At 43.2% G+C, this 19964-nt stretch overlaps 2 protein-coding genes across 2 annotated transcripts in view; both read left to right on the top strand.

The window, feature by feature from the left end:
* The window catches only part of LOC115177006 (alkylglycerol monooxygenase), a 42744-nt gene that overhangs the window by 10833 nt on the left and 11947 nt on the right, over positions 1-19964 (top strand). The window contains exons 4-12 of the mRNA XM_029737449.1: positions 2204-2307; positions 3231-3326; positions 4793-4859; positions 4978-5043; positions 5126-5205; positions 6318-6452; positions 7756-7872; positions 11770-11852; positions 12132-12234. Of these exons, the coding sequence (XP_029593309.1) occupies positions 2204-2307; positions 3231-3326; positions 4793-4859; positions 4978-5043; positions 5126-5205; positions 6318-6452; positions 7756-7872; positions 11770-11852; positions 12132-12234 (851 nt within the window). The remainder of the gene's footprint in view (positions 1-2203; positions 2308-3230; positions 3327-4792; positions 4860-4977; positions 5044-5125; positions 5206-6317; positions 6453-7755; positions 7873-11769; positions 11853-12131; positions 12235-19964) is intronic.
* On the top strand, positions 7879-11165 carry LOC115177008 (uncharacterized). Its single transcript, XM_029737451.1, has 2 exons — positions 7879-9497; positions 9550-11165. Exons 1-2 carry the CDS (start codon positions 8786-8788, stop codon positions 9582-9584), a joined length of 747 nt encoding a protein of 248 aa, XP_029593311.1. The 5' UTR covers positions 7879-8785; the 3' UTR covers positions 9585-11165.

Raw genomic sequence — 19964 nt, 5'->3', positions numbered from 1 at the left:
CAAACCAAACCTACAGAGATTCTTCCCTGAGAAAAACAGACCTGACCATATTATTATTACTTCCATTGACTGTCTCTGTTCCGTTTTGCATATTAGCGCGTCATTATCTACTCATCACTGATATTCAAAAAAATCTGCAAAGCCCTACTTGAGACCTGTGGATGTGATTCTGCGTTTCTGCTCTTGGTGGGAAAGGTTCTCTGTGGCATTCGTTCTCATCATTAAAGGAGTTCCCTCCTGAATAAGGCCTGCCAAACTATGCAATGTCCTGCTGAGTCGCAGGATGAGGACATGGCTTGCAACGAAGCCTAGCAGTTCATACTTCCTACTAGTGACACCCAGCATTAATCTTAGCCCGCTCCGGTGCCTCAAACCAAAAAAAGGGGACTAGCAAAAAATCAAACAATGGCTGGATTATAACTTCTTCTGTGTGTTTAACAGTTGATCTAGTTCCTCCATGGGCTCTGACAGGAAGGAGTGTAAAAGCACACGTAAACGACTGGAGTTATTACACATGTCGATTACTCTTTTTCCCTCTTTCTCATTCCTCTTACCCTCCTGTTCGGTTTATGGTGGAACTACGGATTGAAGTCTGTTCCGGAGAGTAGGGAAATGAAGTTTGAAATCCAGCCCAGTAATATCATTGAACCTTTCAACCAAAATTGTACTCTCACTGTAGTTTGCACCATCTGTCCTCTCACACTAGCTGATAGCTTGTTGACGTTACAGAGGTGTCGAGTACTGACAGGTGTTTTTTTCTCTAAGAGGTGAGAGGGTTCTCCCTGTCTCCTAGGCTTTAGGAGTTCCTCATAGACAAGGCTTTGCTGATTTTGATGGTTAGGCCGTTTAATTTGAGGCGTTCGAGGACCGATCATGGCATTCTTTTCACAGACACCTACTGTACACACCTTCACGCACACTTTCTACACGGCGTGTTTGTTCAGGTGGCGTCTCTCGACCCGTTGGGTTTTATGGCTCTCTGTTTCGATAGAATTCACACGTTTATTTAACACTGATAGAGCCATACAGTACCTTCAGGATGTCTCTTTAGAATGAACTCTCGAAGTAGAACGAATGGAGAGCTAGCCCAGTGAGTATCCGCTCATCGTGCGCATGACTATATTTAGCAGGCAAAAATGTGCCTCCCTACATTTTCAAAACCCAGCTCTGTTGTCAACTTTAATTAGAGTTGAATTAGTTGTTTGTGTTGTCATTTATCGTGTAATCATAGCACAATTGCACATCAGGGCTACCACATGGGATTTTAATGGGCATTGAGTAACTTTCACTGCTTTTAATGAAAAGTATACGTTACTATAGATAGCCTATATGGGGGCTTTGTGGTCCAGACTTAGCAAAGGTTCCTCTACTCCCATGTAGATGAAGCCAAAGCGTTTGAGGGGTGCCACTGCCAAAGAGCACAGAGAAATGGGTGGTCCGGAAACAGCTCGGAGATCCAGTGAAACTTAACTAGCGTGTTTCTTTGGATGTTAAAATGAAGTGTAATAGTAATATTAATGTAACAAGTATCACAACACAGCAGAGGAATGTAAACTGCAGCACAGGGACATGGCTGGATGGTCAACAGCTGTAGACTAATGCTTTTATATCCTAGTTGTCATAATATCGTAATGTCCTCCTATGGTTTGCTAGATTCTTGTTTTGCTATATTTTCTAAAGACTGGCAATGAGTGTTGTTTTAAAGTTGTTTTAAAAATGAGGGTTGCTGATACTTTTTTATTCAATTCAATTATACAATTCCATTCATGAATTCAATTTCTTAATTTTTTTATTCAATAAATTCGAAGAGTGCAAGCGATGACATGCATGTGCAGTAGCTGTGCAAAACGCACAGGCTTTGAAGTGGCAAAATGCAACTTTTTGTGCGATTTCCACATAGTGCACCTTTAAACCTGTACAGTATTGGAAGTAATGTACTGTTTGCGCTTTGCAATTGCTCATCATGGTCATTAACAGACTAAAAGCAGGTCACTTTGTAACAGTATGAGATTAAGAGATTGAATTGTTAGACAGTGTTAACAGTATGTGATGCCCTGTCTATCTGTTGCTAACTCTGTGTGTGTGTGTGTGTGTGTGTGTGTGTGTGTGTGTGTGTGTGTGTGTGTGTGTGTGTGTGTGTGCGTGTGCGTGCGTGCGTGCGTGCGTGTGTGTGTGTGCGTGTGTGTGTGTGTTCCCACAACAGAGATGAACCTCCTGTGGGCTGCCCACCAGGTCCACCACAGCTCAGAGTACTACAACCTTTCGACAGCCCTCAGACAATCCCTCACACAGCAGTTCTCATCATGGGTAAGAACCCTACTCAACCACTGGAACACCTATGCTATTTTATTCTATTGTATTGTGAACAACGTACTTTTGTGTGATGCTGGAGATGGCAAAAGTTGATCAAGAAAATCAGGTTTTATTGTCACACACCGGATAGATGCAGTGAAATGTGTTATTTTACAGGGTAAGCCATAGTGCAAATTAGGGTTAAGTGCCTTGCTCAAGGATACATCGCCTGATTTTTCACCTTGACGGCTCAGGTATTCAAACCAGCGACCTTTTGGTTACTGGTCCAGCGCTCTAAACGCTGGGCTACCTGCCGCATTAGAAATGCAGATAAGTCCAACATTTGCTCCTTCACCACAATGTATGCTGTGTTATGCACGAAGTATGGAATACTGTTCTTTATCCATAGTCATTGAGTACGTTTACATGTACACTAATAATTTAATATTAAACTGGTTAACTGATTATGGCAGTAGGCCCGAGTTTGACATGACTCTGCTTGCCTTAATTGGCGTACCGTAATAAGTATTCGCAATATTTTGAATGATTAGGACATGTAAACACCTTAATTGTAGTTCTGGTGGTGTATTTGATATGCGCATGTGCTAGCATCAGCCAAGCGTGCCTCCCTCTTTAGCGCGAGTGAAGTGTATTCAGAACAACTGAAAGTATGCATCTTTTGAAGTAGTTTCACATACAAACTTTATATGTCCGAAGTCAGAATCAAATAGGCTTCTCAAAAACAACACTGTCGCTGGGGTAGAATGTTTATTTTGATTGGTGATTTCGGATGTGTCCATGTCAACAGGATTATTAGGGAAATTGTTTTTTCTTGCAAAGCATCTAAACGATTCAATGGAACTGTTATATTAATCTGACTGTCCACAATGATCATCTTATTGTGTCCTTTTAACGATATTCATTGTGTCTGTCCTCAGGTGTTCTATCTCCCCATGGCGTTGGCAGTACCACCCTCTGTGTTCGCTGTTCACATCCAATTCAACCTGCTCTACCAGTTCTGGATCCACACTGAGGTAGATGTAGCCCACAGTACCACCCAGTCTCAGGTTACCATTATCTCTCCTCATTTAAGCCTGTTTGCTTATTTTCATGCCTAGTGAATGCGTCCCTGTTTAATGATGATTATTCATGTAGTCAATATTCTACAAGATTCATTATGCATATTTCCCAGTTACTGTAATAGCGTAAGCTGTAGAATAATTCCGAGATAACTTTCAGTCAAAGTAGCTTTATCTCACTCTAGTCCCTATACTAACTGCTGTTAAGGGGAGATCAAGACAAACCTGTTTAATACAAAATAATGAAATATTCCAAACAGAAGCAAGACCAATCATTCTCCTTTAAAGTGATTGGTAGTATCATTTTTACAATCCCCAATCATTCTCCTTTAAAGTGACTGGTAGTATCATTTTTACAATCCCCAATCATTCTCCTTTAAAGTGACTGGTAGTATCATTTTTACAATCCCCAATCGTTAGGGGAATGAATGGAGTTGGAATCACTTCCATCTTTTAGTACACTATTAGTGAAAACAGTCATAAAATCACAATTTTCTGAGGGGTATAATTTATGATTTCTTTATAGACTTTTTTGATATTGAATAATTTATTGGCATGCGATTCCCAGACCTGATCTGGGAATGAAAAAGTTGGAGTGAAGCTGCAAAAACCTTTTCATTCAAGATTAAACTCTGGCTGTTGCCAGACCACTCATTACATGGAAAAAATGAATCATTTAAAAATCATTTCCCAGACTGACTGTACAATCAGTGGTAGACTTTAACATCAAAATGTCTGTAAAAGTTGCACCCAAAGAAAAATCAGATTCTTCTGAAATATATGCCTTATGGCATGATCTGTAAGGATTTTCTGTGTGTGTGTGTGTGTGTGTGTGTGTGTCCGTCTGCTTAATAGAGTGATTGAGCAGCCATACGTGTTTGATTATGAATGACTGAGATATTGTTTTGGAATGCTTGTGCATGCATTCATTTGTCTCTCTGGAAGGAAGTGTGTGCGTTCATATGAGCTAGTAGCTACTATTACAAGCAGGCCTGTATGCATATGTGTGTGTTCAAGTGTATGTAATAACATTATCAACAGTGTCAACTGTTTTTTGGTCTTGGCACCGATCTCCATCCTAGTGTTGCTTTTACTTCCATTTTATAAATATTGTTCTTTCAATCTGGGGAATTTGGCCACCTCACGATTTCTGTCATTAGACCTAACTCATCAAATAAGAAAATGCTTTAGTCTTATAAAAAAGGTTTCTAGCCAGATACATTTAGTTGCTACTGTATGTTAACCAAATTGCCAAAAAAGACCCAAGGAGTGCACTACCAGTTAAAACATACATTTGCGAGAAACCTCAATTAAAATTGTTTTTTAATCTATGTCCGGGAAACCAGCCCAAATTGTGGCAGCTAGGCTATACATTTTTGTATTATTTTCTGTTTAATGTATATACATTCTCTGTCTTTCAGGTGATCAGAGATATGGGACCTCTGGAGTGGGTCCTAAACACCCCCAGTCACCACAGAGTTCACCACGGTAAGAAAGAAAGCCTCTTCTTCTCTCTCAAACACACATATTCGTACCATATTTGACGTGAGCTGATCAGTGCAGAGTTGGCGAAAAAGGAAAATGATGTGTTGCATTTCATTGGCAGGGCGAAATGAATATTGCATTGATAAGAATTACGGGGGAGCTCTGATAATATGGGACAGACTATTCGGTAAGTAAATGTTCACAGGGTGAGTGCTTGTTGTAATATGGCATTGTCGTTATAACTACATTCTCTTATTTTGATTTATCAGGTACCTTTGCTCCAGAGGGCGATAAAGTTGTCTACGGTCTCGTACACAAAATAAACACATTTGAAATCCTCCATATTCAGGTTAGTCCCAAGAGAAAATACAAAATACAAGATCATTTTCTTATTTGCTGTGTTTTATTTTGCACACTGTACGATATAAACTACTAGACTATAAATGCATATACAAGCTATCACAGAGCAAATTGTCACAGTGTTTAGACTGAGCTGACACTGCATGCAAACTGTCTGATTGTTCCTGTATTACATCAGTGGAATCAAACCATTTGTAGAGCAGTTACTCTGTCAGTATATACAAGTAAATGTTCCCACTGGAACAGCCATGTTACTCTCAGTCAGTATATACAAGTAAATGTTACCACCGGAACAGCCATGTTACTCTCAGTCAGTATATACAAGTAAATGTTACTACTGGAACAGCCATGTTACTCTCAGTCAGTATATACAAGTAAATGTTACTACTGGAACAGCCATGTTACTCTCAGTCAGTATATACAAGTAAATGTTACCACTGGAACAGCCATGTTACTCTCAGTCAGTATATACAAGTAAATGTTACCACTGGAACAGCCATGTTACTCTCAGTCAGTATATACAAGTAAATGTTACCACTGGAACAGCCATGTTACTCTCAGTCACTATATACAAGTAAATGTTACCACTGGAACAGCCATGTTACTCTCAGTCAGTATATACAAGTAAATGTTACCACTGGAACAGCCATGTTACTCTCAGTCAGTATATACAAGTAAATGTTACCACTGGAACAGCCATGTTACTCTCAGTCAGTATATACAAGTAAATGTTACCACTGGAACAGCCATGTTACTCTCAGTCAGTATATACAAGTAAATGTTACTACTGGAACAGCCATGCTGTAACCATAACATTATTACGCAACTTTAAACAAACCGCCCAGCAGAGGTGAAAGAATCCAATAAAATGAAATACTAGAAGTTGTGTTTGATTATTTTCTCTGCACTTACCGCTGGCAACTTACCGCACGAGCCATCCCTCCCAAATGGAGGGACGTTCTCGACACAGTATAAATTAACGCACAGATTAGCATTGACAACCATGAATATGTAGTAATATCATGGCTTTTATAGTAAAACTGCTTATGTTATATAATGTGACTGTAATGTGACGGTATATCTTTTATATTTTTCCTTTAGTTCCATTACTATAAATACTTGTGGAGGAGGTTCAACAGATACAAGAATATCTTCAATAAATTGGGCGTCCTCTGGAAAGGACCAAGTTGGAAACCTGGCAAACCAAGGCTGGGGGATCACGCAGAGGTGCCCGAGGTACTGCCACATTCAAAATGAAGACACGTTCTGTCATTAGAGGGAGAGAGAAAACGAGAGAGCGATAGTGAGAGAGGGTGTGTAAGACGTGGGGAATCATGGAGAGAAAGAGAGTGTGAAGAGGGAGTTGAAGACAATGTTCTAGCATTTTTGGTGTATCTGCATTCCCAAAAGGGACACATTTGACACTTTCATACTTCATTACCTATCACTATGACGTAAAGAAAAACACTATCCTTACTATCCAAATAACTCACAGTGTTCTCACATGAAAGATTCACATTTTACACAGCCTTTACATGGAAACACCACACCAAATACATCATTTTTTAAAATTTAATTTTTGTATTTAACCTTTATTTAACTAGGCAAGTCAGTTAAGAACAAATTCTTATTGACAATGACGGCCTAGGAACAGTGGGTTAACTGCCTTGTTCAGGGGCATAATTACATATTGTTTACCTTGTCAGCTCAGGGATTTGATCTAGCAACCTTGCGGTTGCTGGCCCAACGCTCTAACCACTAGGCTACCTGCCACCCCAAAAGGGGGGAACACAATAAGCAAATGTTCACTTTAAATAGTAAGTCTGTGGGTACCCTGCTAGGGATCAAAAGTGTGTGTGTGTGTGTGTGCGTGCGTGCGTGCGTGCGTGTTACTATAGTGCCAGTCAGGAGCCCCAGCGGTTGGCTTTGAAATAGTGCTGATGGTGGCACATATTTAGGCCCTTCACACTTAAAAAAAAACTCCACCCCTCGACTTTATGATTAAATTGGCTCCTAAACTCTTGCATGGTGATTCTAAACATGTGGAGGGTGCTGGAATTTGACTGAAATATCTTGAAAGGCTTGCCATTGTAGGCCTAGACGGGTGCCTTGATATTTTCTAAGGAGAGAGTGAGAGAGAAAGAGAGAGAGTGAGAGAGAGAGAGTCAGGGTCGAATGTGTTGGCTTTTGAGGCTAAGCAGAGCTGTGGGCTGGAACACCTACAAGGGTAGTGATGTGAAGGAAATCCACATGGGGCTAACTCACCCAAGACCCCTGGAAAACCCCTGCAAGAAACCTGTAACAATTCAACATGTAGTTCTCTACAATTTGGTGTTTTAAACAAAGTTTAAGGTACATACAGTATAGATGTTCTGTAGTGAATCATTTCAAAGTATCTTATTATCTGCGTATAGACAAGCCATGACAATATGGCCAGTTAAAAAATTGTAGCATTCAGGAATTATGTTATATTGTCTTATCTTTTTGCTTAGCTGTATTATATTGCTGTTTTAATATTTCTGATTTTTGTCATTGACAGGTTACTGGAGAAGAGCTGCCATACAATCCCAGTTGGCCTCTTGCTCTGAAAGTCTATGTCTGCATACATGGTCTAATGTTGTTGGGTGTTTACCAGGATCTGTTTGAGTCAAGGCTGGTATGTATTGTCAATCCCAAGAGTTACCAGTCATAGATAATCAACTGGGATTGAAAACACATGGGCTCTATCTTATTTTAGCCATTTGAAATAATGTCATTTTCATTTTCTTTGAAGGAACGAAGTCACAAACATTCTGTTTATTTTAGCTTATGACATTCTTCATTGGGTTGTTTTTCTACGGTATTTACCCAGAAAAATAGTGGCTCGGCTACCATCAAGTCAGAATGACTCACTGTCAGTCCTCTTTAAAATAACCTTTGTCTATTATTTTCCACTCTCAGAGCCAAAATCCCCCCCCCCCTTCAAAAAAATTCAAGTCAGGTTTCCTCAGTAGTTATCTTTGGACTGCTTTTTTCCCCAGGCATAGTTTTGGTTAGCCAAAATGTGCTGTCCCGCCCAGCCCTTCAAACTGAGACAAAATGGCCTGTCTTCATGTGATTCCTACCTCCATGGTGTTCCCTTAGTTGTGGTCCTCCCTCCACATAGGCCCACAGTCAAAGAGTTCCCTCCTGTTATTGGCCACCAGCGCATGAAACAGCAGCATAGCAGCTGGTGGTCTAACAGGGAACACAAACGCCTTAATTGCCAAGTCAACCATTTCCCAACCATTTCCCAACCCAAATAGCCTTTAGAATGCTGTAATCGGGATTTCCAGGGAAAATAACAAAGTTAATAAGACCTTGGCCTGACTATAACTCATGTCCATGTATGTATGTATACCTCCATGTTCACTGGGCACATATTTACCGTGATTATTGATGATGCAGTGTAGCACAATTTATGGTCTTAGTGTTAATTCAAAGATATTAAAACATTTCAAACAAATGAAGCTAGCCTTTAATTACATCATGGGTATAGATGTACGGCCCTCGTGTCGCTACAAGATGCACAGCCCTCGTGTCGCTACAAGATGTACGGCCCTCGTGTCGCTACAAGATGCACAGCCCTCGTGTCGCTACAAGATGTACGGCCCTCGTGTCGCTACAAGATGTACGGCCCTCGTGTCACTACAAGATGCACGGCCCTCGTGTCGCTACAAGATGCACAGCCCTCGTGTCGCTACAAGATGCACTGCCCTCGTGTCGCTACAAGATGTACGGCCCTCGTGTCGCTACAGGATGTACGGCCCTCGTGTCGCTACAAGATGCACGGCCCTCGTGTCGCTACAAGATGCACGGCCCTCGTGTCGCTACAAGATGCACGGCCCTCGTGTCGCTACAAGATGCACGGCCCTCGTGTCGCTACAAGATGCACGGCCCTCGTGTCGCTACAAGATGACCGGCCCTCGTGTCGCTACAAGATGCACGGCCCTCGTGTCGCTACAAGATGTACGGCCCTCGTGTCGCTACAAGATGCACGGCCCTCGTGTCGCTACAAGATGCACGGCCCTCGTGTCGCTACAAGATGTACGGCCCTCGTGTCGCTACAAGATGCACGGCCCTCGTGTCGCTACAAGATGTACGGCCCTCGTGTCGCTACAAGATGCACGGCCCTCGTGTCGCTACAAGATGTACGGCCCTCGTGTCGCTACAAGATGCACGGCCCTCGTGTCGCTACAAGATGTACGGCCCTCGTGTCGCTACAAGATGTACGGCCCTCGTGTCACTACAAGATGTACGGCCCTCGTGTCGCTACAAGATGTACGGCCCTCGTGTCACTACAAGATGTACGGCCCTCGTGTCGCTACAAGTTTATTTCAGGTTGGGTAATTTTACGATGAGAACAGACAGGTAAATTGACCAAGTCGAAACGCTAATTCCTCAACTCAGAATCCAACCAATCTCTTGTCCTGAAAATAATAATGGTAGTGATGATAACCATGATAATAACAAGTTCATCTCCAGGTCTCTGGGGATATAGAAACAATACCATTATCAGTCCAGTGCTGGAGTCACTGAAGCACCAACAGATGGTGAATTTCTTTTATTTTCACTCACTGTTATTGTTGAAATATGATATGGGACAAAATCAAAAATGTGCGCACTGAGCCGGCATGAACATCCAATCATTTAAGTTGTGTCTAGGGTCCATTCCCCTAGATAGTCAAAGTAAAGATCATGTAACCTAACTGACCTGCTTTGTCTCCTGGGTAACAGCACCGGTGGGGGCAAGACAGCATAATAACCTAATAAAATGTAATAAATAAATAAAATACAATTACCAAATAATACAATGCTGAATAGATTGGTAATTTGCTTACAATTACTGTGTAGTTACTGTATTACTGCCAATGTAGACCTCGCCTTAAGCATTACTGACTGTAGTGATGGTTACGTTTACTGTGTGTCTTTGGAATCCATGTAATGGAAACACTTTAGTATAGTTGATTCATAACCTCTTATTTGCCCCAATTGAATACATACAGTAGCGCCTTGCCTATACTTTCCCACGTGTGGGTTATGGGAATATGGGGTATAACGATTATAGGGCCTGTACCATATAAACATGAAGAAATACTACTTTATTGCTTCCTGCTGATATGTTGATGCCATGTATGGCCTGTTGGGAATGTACATTGTTGTGTATGTACTGCATGGAAGGAGACCAGTGAGGTTTGCATGTCAGGGCCTCTGGGTGGAGTGTTGAAGATCCAACCCCTGCTCTGGCAGACCAATCTAGTCCCTTAGGAGAAGCTAGTCTTACAGCTGTCTTTTAGGTTAGGAACTTAAGGCCATGTATTTTCACCACTCATGTATCCATCCACAGGTTGGGGTTGTCTGCGAACAAAACACAAACAGCTCACCAAGGTCAATGTCAATGTGTACAGTATAGGACTAGTGTTCTTCGTAGTGTTTGCTTTGGCTTGATGTGTAGCGGTACTGAGAGCTATGTAGCGCAACGTCTTCCACTCTGGTCAAGTCCCTTAGCGGGACTCAACAGACATGGTCAGAGGTAATATCCCTATTATATTGAGCGGGAGAAAGGGAAAGGGGATACCTAGTCAGTTGCACAACTGAATGCCTTCAACCGAAACGTGTCTTCCACATTCCACCCAACCCTTCTGAATCAGAGAGGCTGTTTTAATTGTGTGAGTCACGGTTACTGGCAAGACTCTACACTACATTGTGTAGAGGAGATAGATGTAATATAATAGCTTACTGTGTATAGATGTGTAGTCTGGGCTATTAAAAGGAACAAGGTTCATGACTTCACTCGTAGTCAAATCTCCTGTGCCCATAATTCACCAAACAGATGCAGGATCTTAATTTGAGCCAGTTTGCTTCAACAGAAAAATAATCCTACAGCAAGAGGAAATGTGAATTATTATGTTGATTATAATTTATGGACATTTTTGTAGGGGTTGTGTAACGCCCTGGCCATAGAGAGGGGTTTTTTGTTCTTTATTTTGGTTAGGCCAGGGTGTTACATTGGGTGGGCATTCTATGTTCTTTTTCTATGTTTTTGTATTTCTTTGTTTTGGGCCGGGTGTGGCTCCCAATCAGGCACAGCTGAAGTTCGTTGTTGTTGATTGGGAGTCACACATAAGTGCATGTTTTTCCGTTGGGGTTTTGTGGGTAATTGTTTCTGTGTTTCACCTGACAGGACTGGTTGGCTGTCAGTTTCTTGTTTTGTAATTGTATAGTGTTCTGTTTAAGAATAAAATATGATGAACACTAACTCCGCTGCGTTTTGGTCCACTCTCTCTCATGGCAGTCGTTACAGGTTGATACATTTTCTGTAAGGGAAAATCAAGTCTGAAATTTCAATGAGGAAAGACAAACATCAGAAGCCTTTTTAATCCTGAAATACAATTTTAAGTTTTATATTTCCTGCATTGCATGAAAGTTCTCCTGCAACAGGGTTTTCAAATTAAGATCCTACGTCTGTACTTGATGTTTATGTATTTTTCCCATAACTTTTTCTCATGATAAGCATTATTTGTGTGTCTGTTAGATTCTATCCCAGGTGACTGTTCTGATGATGACTGGCTACATTCTACTCAGTCTGACCTCCATTGGCTTCATCATTGACCAACGGTACTGTACTGTCACATATCACTGTTACTGTACTGTTATCCATCACTGTAAATGGCTTGGAATTTGCACACACAGATTGGTCCTCTTCAAGGTTATGTGGTCCAACCTAATTTAAGTCTAACAATTTAGAAAATTGACATGGAAAAAACTTCAATAATGACTGATCAATAGATTCTCTCATATCTATTGGATTTCAATACCATGACTGAATTGACTTGAATCGAAATGCCACTTCAACCAGTTCCTTATTGGCGGTTGTTACGATCTTTCCCTATGCAGGCCAACGGCATCCATGTTGGAGTTGCTGCGCTGTGTTCTGATGATGATGCTGTTGCGATATGGCTACATGATGGCACCGGCACCACTGGTTGTGCCCATTGAGGTAGGAGACTGACCATGCTGCTACTACAAAACATTTTAGAAACCCCTTTTGGAGATGATACCATGTGCTAATCTAACATTTATGCCCTCGTCTGAGGCCATAGAGGTGTGATAACGGTATCCTACTGTAATGGAATGCTAGAGATATAAGTAGGCATTTACCCAAACCATTTCATTGTCCCAAACATTTTACTAGATTAATACAGACATACTGTACGTGACAATGAGACCGAAACATACTTTCAGAGGTATCAATTAGTGTAATACAACCCTATTAACCAATCAATAACAATGTTGTTTTTAACGACGACCATGTCAGAAAATATTGCACCTAGCAGAATGCCCTCCAGGCGATGGTGGGGCGTGGTGTGTGGGGGGAGCTGCCACTTTGATGATGAGTGGAGTCGACAGCCAGTCTTTAGGGGCCATTAGGCCTAGTTAGAGCATTGGCCCTTCCTGTAGCCAGCCATGCTCTGTGGATGAAGCTACACTGTGTTTAGGTGTAACAGTAGGCCACTACAGTAGTGTGTGTGTGTGTATCCCTGTATGAGTCCAGTGTGCCTCATTGTGTTTGTGCGTGTGTTAGCGTGTGTGTGTGAACCGTCACTGGCTCCGGCCCCACATTTACCTGTGATGTATGACACTTGCGGTGGGGTTCTTGATCATGGCTGACCTTTCATTACTGGCCTCTCACTCTCTCACTCCCTTGTTCCCTGCCATCCCAGGCAGTGCGAACTGCAACACTTCTGGAACCAATTAGTCTAGTCTGCCGCTAACCAAAGCTGGCTGATGAGATTCGCACGTGAGCGTTGCGGCTGAATCGCTACTTTTATTGCGTGACTCCACATCTGCACACTCAGGTGTTCAAAAAGGAGACTGGTGTTTTTTCCCAGACTTTTTTTTCAAGATGATAAAAACAAATAAAAAAACTTGAAAAACGTTTTCATTGTGATTTATTCACTAAATGCTACATGGCAGTATTTTCTACATGACATCTTTGTTTTATGTACTCTTTCTGCGAATGACTCATTAGGTCCTATTTGATGTCTCAGTTGGAGCGTAATAAATGTTGCCTATGCAAGTGGTGCCCATTGAAAAGAATTACGATTTTCATGAAACGTTTCCTGACTTTGTACCTTGTTCCCCATTACTACAAGTGAGGCAGCAAAGAAACCGAGGTACAGTAATGATATATTGTCCTGACGTGTGAGGTGAACGGCCAACTCAGTTGCTGGCGGGAGGTATTTTGAAGTCGCGCCGATCAATTAACGCGGGGGACTGAAAGTCGTCACTCATTCGATTCCACTATTAAAAATAACTACAAAAAATAGGTTGAGTTGAAGCACTTAAAGCACACTGGTCGTGATATACAGCACCCTTAAAGCTCACTGTGGTATTTATAGTGGCTCTGGAGATTTCCCTTGTAAAGCTGCAGGCTTGACCTGTAAACCAAGGCTGGGGTACCTCTCACCCTCCATTCCCCACCCTCACCCAATGTCTGAGTAGCACACATGGAGCCAGGCTGTATTAGGTAGAATGGTAGTGTGTGGGCGGGCGTAGTGTGTGTGTATGTGAGAGAGAATATGTGTATGTGTGTATACACTACCGTTCAAAAGTTTGGGGTCACTTAGAAATGACCTTGTTTTTGAAAGAAAAGCAAAAAAAGTGTCCATTAAAATAACATCAAATTGATCAGAAATACAGTGTAGACATTGTTAATGTTGTAAATGACTATTGTAGCTGGAAACGGCAGATTGTTTATGGAATATCTACATAGGCATACAGAGGCCCATTGTCAGCAACCATCACTCTTGTGTTCCAATGGCACGTTGTTTTAGCTAGTCCCATTTTTATCATTTTAAAAGTCTAATTGATCATTAGAAAACCCGTTAGCACAGCTGAAAACTGTTGTTCTGATTAAAGAAGCAATAAAACTGGCCTTCTTTAGACTAGTTTATTATCTGGAGCATCAGTATTTGTGGGTTTGATTACAGGCTCAAAATGTCCAGAAACAAAGAACTTTCTTCTGAAACTCGTCAGTCTATTCTTGTTCTGAGAAATTAAGGCTATTCCATCCGAAAAATTGCCAAGAAACTGAAGATCTCGTACAACGCTGTGTACTGCTCCCTTCACAGAACAGTAATGATGTAACATATGGTTTTTAGGCTCATGGTCTGTCTGCCTGAAGGCGTAAGGGAATGTACTGTAGAGCCCGGTTAGACTCTCTCCCACAGTCATTAAGGAGCTACTCTCCCAACAGGTTAACCCCCTGACTAGTGAAGTCATAGCAATTTAAGAGAACTAATAAAAATACACCTGTCCCGTGGACCGGTGCATTGGAGAAGGAACCTCTGATGGGCTCTTCTCAGCCCTGCTGTGAGAGTGATGAATCACTTTGTATTCAAAATGAGTCACTCACTGCACTAACAATGAGAAAAGAGTTGTCTGTAGTCGGATTCAGTATCATGAGGAGGCTACTTTGCCAATGAGGGTCTGTTTGCAGTTGGCACTTATCGCTGTGAGCAGGGCTCATATAACAGTATATAACTGAATTCACAAGTATGCCAGAAATCGTCATAACTTATTCATTCATCATATTAGATGTTTTCCTCTATTTTGTGTAACACTTATTTAGATTTTCTCCACATTTTTGAGGGGGGAAAAAAATATTCCATTGAGTCAGAACAATATTATCAAGTTCACGTGAACACCAAAGCTCACCTCAGCTCATGGCAGCTCTTATCTAGCCCAACACCTCACCCATCCACAAAAACAACATGTCCCATAAACCCATAGTTCCACCCATTGTTGACACCCCAACCCTGAATGAAAAGATAAGACAGCAATCCGTGAAAATCCACTTATCTGAGATCTGTTTCCACTAGCTCATTTTCAGGTGTGCGAGGTTAGCGTTAGAGTCCTTTGAGAGAGAATGCCTGGTAGCAGAAACACACTGAAACGCCTGAGGTTAAGGGATCATTTTGGGCTATGGAAAGTCTGAGAGAATGACATCATCTGAATTCTCCCAGGGATGGAAAGCAAATCTCCTCTTTGGCAAAAATTTAGGGATTTGCAAGAAGTGTGGGCTAATAGTGTTTTCTCCAAGTAAACAGTCCAAACTTCTGCCTGTGTGAAATAGTATCAGTCAATGTGCTGGAGTTCACGTCACTCAACAGTAAGAAATGGTTTATGTGTTGTCAAGGCTCATGCCAGGTAAGGCCATGGAAATCTAAATAGATTGCTTGTTTTTTGTGGTAATTCTTGAAAGCCATTTCTGAGTAGGAGTGCTGATCTAGGATCAAGCGCCCCGTCCATATAATATTATTAATTATGATCTAAAGGCAAAACTGATCCTAGATCAGCACTCTCAATCTAAGACACTTTATGAATAATGGCTCTGACTTGATATCCTCAAAAACCAAAGCACACCATAATAGTTGTCTTAGGAGTTTAAATAATTAACTGACCCTTAATCGTAAATGATTAATCAATGAACTACAAAACCATTACCAATAATATACAACATGACTAGATGGCAAATTTACAATCCGAGGAAACACTTATGTACTTACAGACTCATACGCCATTTCTCCTTGAAATCCAGCTGTTGTCTCACTGGTCCAAATTCCATGCCGCAACAACAACAACGCTCTCAAAACAAGTTCTGTATGTATTAGTCACAATATTTTAATAAAAAAAAAAAAATATATTTCACCTTTATTTAACCAGGTAGGCAAGTTGAGAACAAGTTCTCATTTACAATTGCGACCTGGCCAAGATAAAGCAAAGCAGTTCGACAACATACAACAACACAGTTACACATGGAGTAAAACAAATATACAGTCAATAATACAGTAGAAAAATAAGTCTATGTACAATGTGAGCAAATGAGGTGAGATAAGGGAGGTAAAGGCAAAAAAAAAGTCCATGGTGGCAAAGTAAATACAATATAGCAAGTAAAACACTGGAATGGTAGATTTGTAGTAGAAGAAAGTGCAAAGTGGAAAAAGAGTTAATAGGGTGCAAAGGACCAAAATAAAATAAATAAATACAGTAGGGGAAGAGGTAGTTGTTTGGGCTAAATTATAGATGGGCTATGTACAGGTGCAGTGATCTGTGAGCTGATCTGACAGCTGGTGCTTAAAGCTAGTGAGGGAGATAAGTGTTTCCAGTTTCAGAGATTTTTGTAGTTCGTTCCAGTCATTGGCAGCAGAGAACTGGAAAGAGAGACGGCCAAAGGAGGAATTGGCTTTGGGGGTGACCAGAGAGATTTACCTGCTGGAGCGTGTGCTACAGGTGGGTGCTGCTATGGTGACCAGTAAGCGGAGATAAGGGGGGACTTTACCTAGCAGGGTCTTGTAGATGACCTGGAGCCAGTGGGTTTGGCGACGATTATGAAGCGAAGGCCAGCCAACGAGAGCGTACAGGTCGCAGTGGTGGGTAGTATATGGGGCTTTGGTGACAAAACGGATGGCACTGTGATAGACTGCATCCAGTTTGTTGAGTAGGGTATTGGAGGCTATTTTGTAAATGACATCGCCAAAGTCGAGGATCGGTAGGATGGTCAGTTTTACGAGGGTATGTTTGGCAGCATGAGTGAAGGATGCTTTGTTGTGAAATAGGAAGCCAATTCTTGATTTAACTTTGGATTGGAGATGTTTGATGTGAGTCTGGAAGGAGAGTTTACAGTCTAACCAGACACCTAGGTATTTGTAGTTGTCCACATATTCTAAGTCAGATCCGTCCAGAGTAGTGATGCAGGACAGGCGGGTAGGTGCAGGCAGCGATCGGTTGAAGAGCATGCATTTAGTTTTACTTGTATTTAGGAGCAATTGAAGGCCACGGAAGGAGAGTTGTATGGCATTGAAGCTCGTCTGGAGGGTTGTTAACACAGTGTCCAAAGAAGGGCCAGAAGTATACAGAATGGTGTCGTCTGCGTAGAGGTGGATCAGAGACTCACCAGCAGCAAGAGCGACATCATTGATGTATACAGAGAAAAGAGTTGGCCCAAGAATTGAACCCTGCAGCACCCCATAGAGACTGCCAGAGGTCCGGACAACAGGCCCTCCGATTTGACACACTGAACTCTATCAGAGAAGTAGTTGGTGAACCAGGCGATGCAATCATTAGAGAAACCAAGGCTATTGAGTCTGCCAATGAGGATGTGGTGGTTGACAGAGTCGAAAGCTTTGGCCAGGTCAATGAAAACAGCAGCACAGTATTGTTTCTTATCGATGGCGGTTACGATATCGTTTAGGATCTTGAGCGTGGCTGAGGTGCACCCATGACCAGCTCTGAAACCAGATTGCATAGCGGAGAAGGTGCGGGGGGATTCGAAATCGTCAGTAATCTGTTTGTTGACTGGGCTTTCTGTCACAACTGTCATCATGGAGAGAAGAAGTGGACCAAAATGCAGCAGAGTTAGTGTTCAGCATCATTTAATAAAAAAAAGATTACTGGAACACTACAAAACAAGAAAATAACGACAGCTCAACAGTACTGACAGCATATCACACTGAACAGAAACAATTACCCACAACCCCAAAGAAAAACACACACTCCTATATAGGACTCCCAATCAAAGGCAACTCAACACACCTGCCTTCAATTGGGAGTCCTAATCACCAACAACCATTCACACACACACAAAAACCCTGCCACATCCTGACCAAAACTAATCCAATTGCTCCCTCTGCTGGTCATGATGTGACAGTACCCCCCCCCCCTCAAGGTGCAGACCCCGTAATGCACCTTACAAAAAGAAAAACACCACAAAAAATACCCAATACCCCAACAAAACCAATAAACAATAACCCCTAAACAATAAGCGAGGGAAGGGAGGGTGGCTGCCATCAACAACGGCACTGTGCTACATCCTCCCTCCCCAACCCACCTATCCTGGAGGTGGCTCAGGTGCGGGACGTAAACCTTGCTCCACCTTCGGCGTCATCAACTTTGGTGGCGCCGATAGCTGCGCCGGGCAGATGGGCCACTCGAGCTGACCCTGGCAGACAGACCACTCGGGCTGGGCCGGAGCACAGGCGGGCAACTCGGGCTGGGCCGGAGGACAGGCGGGCAACTCGGGCTGGGCCGGAGGACAGGCGGGCCACTCGGGCTGGGCCGGAGGACAGGCGGGCCACTCGGGCTGGGCCGGAGGACAGGCGGGCCACTCGGGCTGGGCCGGAGGACAGGCGGGCCACTCGGGCTGGGCCGGAGGACAGGCGGGCCCCTCTGGCAGACCCGGAGGGCAGGCGGGCCCCTCTGGCAGACCCGGAGGGCAGGCGGGCCGCTCTGGCAGACCCGGAGGGCAGGCGGGCCGCTCTGGCTGGGCCGGAGGGCAGTGGGGCCGCTCTGGCTGGGCCGGAGGGCAGTCGGGCCGCTCTGGCTGGGCCGGAGGGCAGTCGGGCCGCTCTGGCTGGGCCGGAGGGCAGTCGGGCCGCTCTGGCGACTCCTGACTGGCAGGCAGCTCTGGCGACTCCTGACTGGCAGGCAGCTCTGGCGACTCCTGACTGGCAGGCAGCTCTGGCGACTCCTGACTGGCGAGGCTGGGCTGACACACTAGACGCCTGATGCGTGTGGCTGGTACTGGACGTGCCAGCCTGGAGACACGCACCTCCATGCTAGTGCGGGGAGCTGGCCTGGGGCTCCATTCTTGCCCCGCAAAACTGCCCTTGTGCCCCCCCCAAAAAAAATCTTGGGGCTGCCTCTCGAGTTTCCTAAACTCTTCCATCGCCCTGGAAACGCTCCTCCTTAGCTCTGCCCACGTCCATCCTTCCTCCTCGTTCCTCTGCTGCTTGGTCCTGGTTTGGTGGGTAATTCTGTCACAACTGTCATCATGGAGAGAAGAAGTGGACCAAAATGCAGGAGAGTTAGTGTTCAGCATCATTTAATTCAAAAAAAGATTACTGGAACACTACAAAACAAGAAAATAACGACAGCTCAACAGTACTGACAGCATAACACACTGAACAGAAACAATTACCCACAACCCCAAAGAAAAACACACACTCCTATATAGGACTCCCAATCAAAGGCAACTCAACACACCTGCCTTCAATTGGGAGTCCTAATCACCAACAACCATTCACACACACACAAAAACCCTGCCACATCCTGACCAAAACTAATCCAATTGCTCCCTCTGCTGGTCAGGATGTGACAGTTTCGAAGGGCAGGGTAGGATGGATATAGGTCTATAGCAATTTGGGTCAAGAGTGTCCCCTCCTTTGAAGAGGGGGATAACAGCAGCTGCTTTCCAATCTATGGGAATCTCAGACGACACGAAAGAGAGGTTGAACAAGCTAGTAATAGGGGTTGCAATAATTTCGGCAGATAATTTTAGAAAGAAAGGGTCCAGATTGTCTAGCCCGGCTGATTTGTAGAGGTCCAGATTTTGCAGCTCTTTCAGAACATCAGCTGAATGGATTTGGGAGAAGGAGAAATGGGGAAGGCTTGGGCGAGTAGCTTGTGGAGGGGTGCAGTGCTGTTGACTGCAATAGGGGTAGCCAGGTGGAAAGCATGGCCAGCCGTAGAAAAATATAATAAACTGAAGCCATAGATACAGACAGACACTGGGGATTGAAGTGTTTATTTCTAAGGCCTACAATCTTAGAAAAAAAGGTGCTGTTCAGAAGCTAAAAGGTTTCTTCGACTGTCCCCATAGGAGAACCCTTTAAAGAACCCTTTTTGGTTCCAGGTAGAATCCTATTTGGTTCCAGGTAGAACCCTTTC

The sequence above is a fragment of the Salmo trutta genome, chromosome 37 (assembly GCF_901001165.1).
Source record: "Salmo trutta chromosome 37, fSalTru1.1, whole genome shotgun sequence".
NCBI lineage: Eukaryota > Metazoa > Chordata > Actinopteri > Salmoniformes > Salmonidae > Salmo > Salmo trutta.
The sequence above is the reverse complement of the archived record's forward strand: the minus strand, read 5'-3'. Positions and strand labels throughout refer to the sequence as shown.